This window comes from Etheostoma spectabile, unplaced genomic scaffold (assembly GCF_008692095.1).
Source record: "Etheostoma spectabile isolate EspeVRDwgs_2016 unplaced genomic scaffold, UIUC_Espe_1.0 scaffold333, whole genome shotgun sequence".
In the NCBI taxonomy this organism is placed as follows: domain Eukaryota; kingdom Metazoa; phylum Chordata; class Actinopteri; order Perciformes; family Percidae; genus Etheostoma; species Etheostoma spectabile.
The window spans coordinates 148,075-152,856 of NW_022605586.1; the positions used below are offsets into that span (position 1 = coordinate 148,075).

Genomic DNA, 4,782 nt, shown 5'->3' on the forward strand with positions numbered 1-4,782 from the left:
GCGCAGGTTAGCGAGGGCCCGTTCATTGCTGCTTGCAGCTTTAATTTGTTTTAGTTTTTTATTAAATCAATTTTAGTGCTTCAAGTGAAAGTTTACGAATTATACTACTGTGGACAAACAATAACAGGTTGATTAATATCCTTTGTGTCTGTCTCCGATGCTATTCACTTGTTATACCGTCAAGGAAAGGGTTAACAGAGACGTAGTGTTTGCCAATCAGAGGAGGTTGTGCAAATTTACACTTTTGGACTCACTGTATCCGTGTCACAATGGACTCGTTTGACCAGACATTCACACCGCCACCAACGTGAGTTACCGGAAGTAATTCATTTTCAATGGAAGCCGGCTTCTCTCAGCTGCAAGGAGGCAAATCTGTCAGCGTCGCGTTTTGGGCTTTTTGAGCATGTTGAGCATCAATCAGAAAGTTGAAATTTTTCATCTTTATGGTAATGAGCTATGACGCGGTTCAGCGCCAACCGCCAATCGGAATATAGACGTCCTTTGCGCTGGCTGATCCCAGAGAAACATATGATGTAAACTTTTGTTCCTACCAAAACATTAATTCTGAGGACAAGCTCATAATCGCCATTGCTGGGCTACCTATCGTTTATAATATAACGTTGTTTGTACATAGGGACCAGTTAACGTTAGCTGCTGGTCAAAGCGTCTCTAACGGTCCGCTCAGAGTGAATCCTGCACGGGTCACTAGGTTTAGTCTGGCGGCTGCTCGCTCTCCTAAGAAGGAGAGGTACCGCAGGTCCTTCATCCCGGCCGCTGTCAGACTCTACAACGCCTGCACTACCTGATAGTGTTGTAGTTTCTGTTCCTGTTTTTCTCCCATCTACATCACACACTTTGTTTATCTTTAATATTGGTATTTATATTATTTTATTACAAGTACTTACTTTTCAATATTTATGGTCTCAGGTTAATATAATTTAAATTATGCTACCGACTCTTGCTTCTTTGCTCTAATTACACATTCAACTTAATTATTAACGTCACTTACACCGCAATATTGTTTCTCTTATCATGGCAGCCCAGCCTTTAAAATTCCTTTGTTTGACGGCATTTTACTTACTCAGTCTACCATATTTTCATTGTCAATTTTTTGCCTGTATTTCTTGCCTTGTATTTCTTTCGTGCTTACTTGTTTGTGTGTTATTGTTTTGTTTTTTGTTTTTTTGCTGTTGCTGCTATGCTGCTACTGTAACGACAGAATTTCCCCGTCGTGGGATAAATAAAGTATAATCTATCTATCTATGGTTCAGCGGCTAACGAGCAAGCTAACTGCTAACAGACGTCGCTGCGACCAAAATACAATGTCATTACATATGTAATTTATAAAGGTTTCTAGTGTCAGTGGCTGCTTGTGCTTCTCCCGGTCAAACAGAGAACACCGCCACGTCAGAGGGCCAAAGCGTCAAAAAGCTTCCCCGTACTTTTTGACAAGGGTCCTTGGCGGGGCAGCCAGAGCTTTTTTGCAGCTCAAGTCGGTGGCAGTGTGTACGTACGGTGAGACGAACTGTGCCTCGTCTGTAAAGTGGGCAAGAGCAGGTGGCAGCAGCCGGGGGCGGCGACAAAAACCCACTCTTGAGTTGGACAGTTTCCAGATGATTCCTGCAGCTTTCAGGCTGGACAGGAAGTCACACAACACTATGGTCCAATTCCGATTTAAGAAAATGTCATCAGACTTGTACACAAGTCTCCAGTTGATTTAATTAGTACAGAAGAGCCTGACCTGGATGTCCTCTCCCGGTTGCGGCAGCTTCTGTGTCCGGGACAGAGCCAACATCTCGATCAGCTCCCTGAAACACAAATATATGCAGAAAAGAATACTCAAATACCGTTATCGGCTAACGTTAGACCATTGGACATTCAAATAACGTCTACGGCTAACGTTTGACAGTTGGACATTCAAATAACGTCAACAGCTAACGTAAGAACGCTACCACTGGACATTCAAATAACGTTAACGGCTAACGTTACACAGTTGGACATTCAAATAACGTCAACGGCTAACGTAAGAACGCTACCACTGGACATTCAAATAACATCAACAGCTAACGTTAGACCGTTGAACATTGAAATAACGTTAACGGCTAACGAACGTTAGACCGTTGGACATTGAAATAACATCAACGGCTAACGTTAGACCGTTGGACATTCAAATAACATCAACGGCTAACGTTAGACCGTTGGACATTGAAATAAAGTTAACGACTAACGAACGTTAGACCGTTGGACATTCAAATAACATCAACGGCTAACGAACGTTAGACCGTTGGACATTCAAATAACGTCAACGGCTAACGTTAGAAAGCTACCGCTGGACGTTCAAATAACCGGCTAACGTTAGCTAAAAGTAGCGCTGTTGAAATAGGCTTTGACTGGCCGAATAAACTCTCCACACATGAAACAACAACCCCGTAATTCACAGTATACAAGCGACTCCACGTTACAACTGCGGGACTTTCATCTTTACCGGGATAAAACCTCCAAATCATCCAACGCAGAGAGCAGCCGCTCTTTCGTTGACTTCTCTACCACTGTCGCCATGGCTGGCTCAGTCTGACGTCGTTCCTGCGCAAGACAGGAAGTGAATACCGAATCTTCTTCTCCTTTTTTGTTTTTTGTGCCAGCTGGTGCATTACTGTCCTCTCGTGGTGACAATTGACAAAAAACTACTTATTACATATTATATAAAATGGACTAGTCTCAGGAAGGACGTTGTTTTGGTGGAACATAATATATTTATAAAGTATATATATAGAAACTTTTTCTTTACTCTTTACTTTCTCTACTTTCTTTACTCTTTACTCTTTACTTTCTACACTCTTTACTTTCTTTACTATCTCTGCTTTTACTTTCTTTACAATATCTTTACTTTCTTTACTATCTCTGTTTTTACTTGCTTTACTCTTTACTTTCCTTAGGCCTACTAGTTCTACTTTTACTTTCTTAACTCTTTACTTTCTTTACCATCTCTGCTTTTACTTTCTTTACTCTTTGCTTTCTTTACTATCTCTGCTTTTACTTTCTTTATTCTTTACTTTCTTAACTCTTTACTTTCTTTACTATCTCTGCTTTTACTTTCTTTACTATTTACTTAATTTACTATCTCTACTTTTACTTTCTTTTCTCTTTACTTTCTTTTCTCTTTATTACTTTCTTCAACATCTCTGTTTATTTCGGGGGAAACAGCGGAGATCTGGCAACCATCCCGTGTTTCCGTTGAGTTTTGTGCTGTTTGTGCCGGAGCAGCTTTGACAACAGACTGATCAAGTTACCCGAAGGAAGGCAAAACTTAACCGGAACTGGAGTGTGTGTTCACTTCAAAATAAAAACAAATGCAATTTTTTTTTCCAACTTCTATTGTTTCAAAATTTCAAATGACGTCCCTAAAAGGAAACTTTGTCAACGTCTGTTTTATCTAAAAAGAAACATGTCTCTGTTCATATCACTTCAATGTTATTGCTGCAAAATGGGACAAACTGACCAACACATAATAAATAATATGTAATATATAATAAAAGATCCATACTTGACGCCTATGTATCAATATAGTATTGCCAATGAAAATATCGCCATACTATGCTGTATCAATTTTTTCCTCACCCCTAGTATTTTATGTAAAATTTTTGAAAATACACTTTGTGTTTTTTTCTTCTTTGCATGGTGTATATGTGTGTTTGTGTGTCTGTGTGTGTTTGTGTGTGTGTGTGCATGTCAGTACGTGTGTGCGTGTGTCTGACTGTGTGTGTGTGTGAACTTGCGTGTTAGTGTGTGTGTGTCATGTTTAGTAACGCGGTGTGTTGCCTGTCTTTCTGTGTGTGTCTGTCTGTCGGTGTGTCGTGTCGGTCTGTCTTTGTGTGTGTGTGTTGGTGTGTCAGTTGTTGTTTTGTGTGTGTGTGTGTGTTTGTGGAAGTAATGTGTGTGGTAGTGTGTGTGTGAGCCTTTTGTGTTTGTGTGATGGCACTGTCAGTAACGGTTATTTTGTAATTTAGCAGGATGTTTGTGATTTCTTACTTTGGCGTCCCTTGTAAAAGAACCGAGCTGCTACCACCCCCTGGTGTGGTCTAAGTGTGTACGTTGTGTTGTGTGTGTGTGTGTTTGTGTGTGTGTACGTGTCAGTGGGTGTGTGTGTCTGTGTGTGTGTGTGTGTGTGTGTACGTGTCAGTGGGTGTGTGTAAGTGTGTCTGTGTGTGTCAGTACGTGTGAGGAAATTGCATTGTTTCCCAGCCTAGGCCTATGTCTATTCACTTGACAACTTTCACAACAACACCACACGCCTGTTCTCTAATATATATGTGAAAGGTTATTTTGGTTGTCTGTTGCTCTATTTTGCATGTAGAGATCATAGACTGTATAAATATTCAGTATATATATAAATATATTTATATGTCTGCAGTCTAAAGGGATTTAGACAATGAACATGTGTAGCTAAATTTAAGAATAATATGATTCAATAGTAAATGAAAGCAAACGGTTTATGTTGTGCCAGAGCAATTGAAAACGTACAGGACATAAAAACAAAATACTCAACAGAAAAAAAGTTGAAAATATAGATAGTGGTCGTGAGCAAGTGAAATCCCACAAGGATGTTGGGAAGAGGGGATATTTATTGTTAGTACGGCGATGAGGCAAAGTAGTGTTAGAAAAATAACTGGAATTAGGGAGAGCTAAAACAAAACCCTTAACAAATTAAAATAATGGATGTGAGTCATAAAGAATATCAAAAAACATACACTGTTTCCTATTGACAGGTCATCTCTGACACAC

At 39.8% G+C, this 4,782-nt stretch overlaps 1 protein-coding gene across 1 annotated transcript in view; it reads right to left on the bottom strand.

Moving 5' to 3' along the window:
* Positions 1-2,616, bottom strand: part of med4 (mediator complex subunit 4) — a 27,558-nt gene extending 24,942 nt beyond the window's left edge. The window contains exons 1-2 of the mRNA XM_032511201.1: positions 2,486-2,616; positions 1,742-1,808 (exon numbers count right to left, since the gene is read on the bottom strand). Coding sequence (XP_032367092.1) covers positions 1,742-1,808; positions 2,486-2,559 — 141 coding nt within the window. The 5' untranslated portion in view covers positions 2,560-2,616. The remainder of the gene's footprint in view (positions 1-1,741; positions 1,809-2,485) is intronic.
* Positions 2,617-4,782: the final 2,166 nt, after the last annotated feature.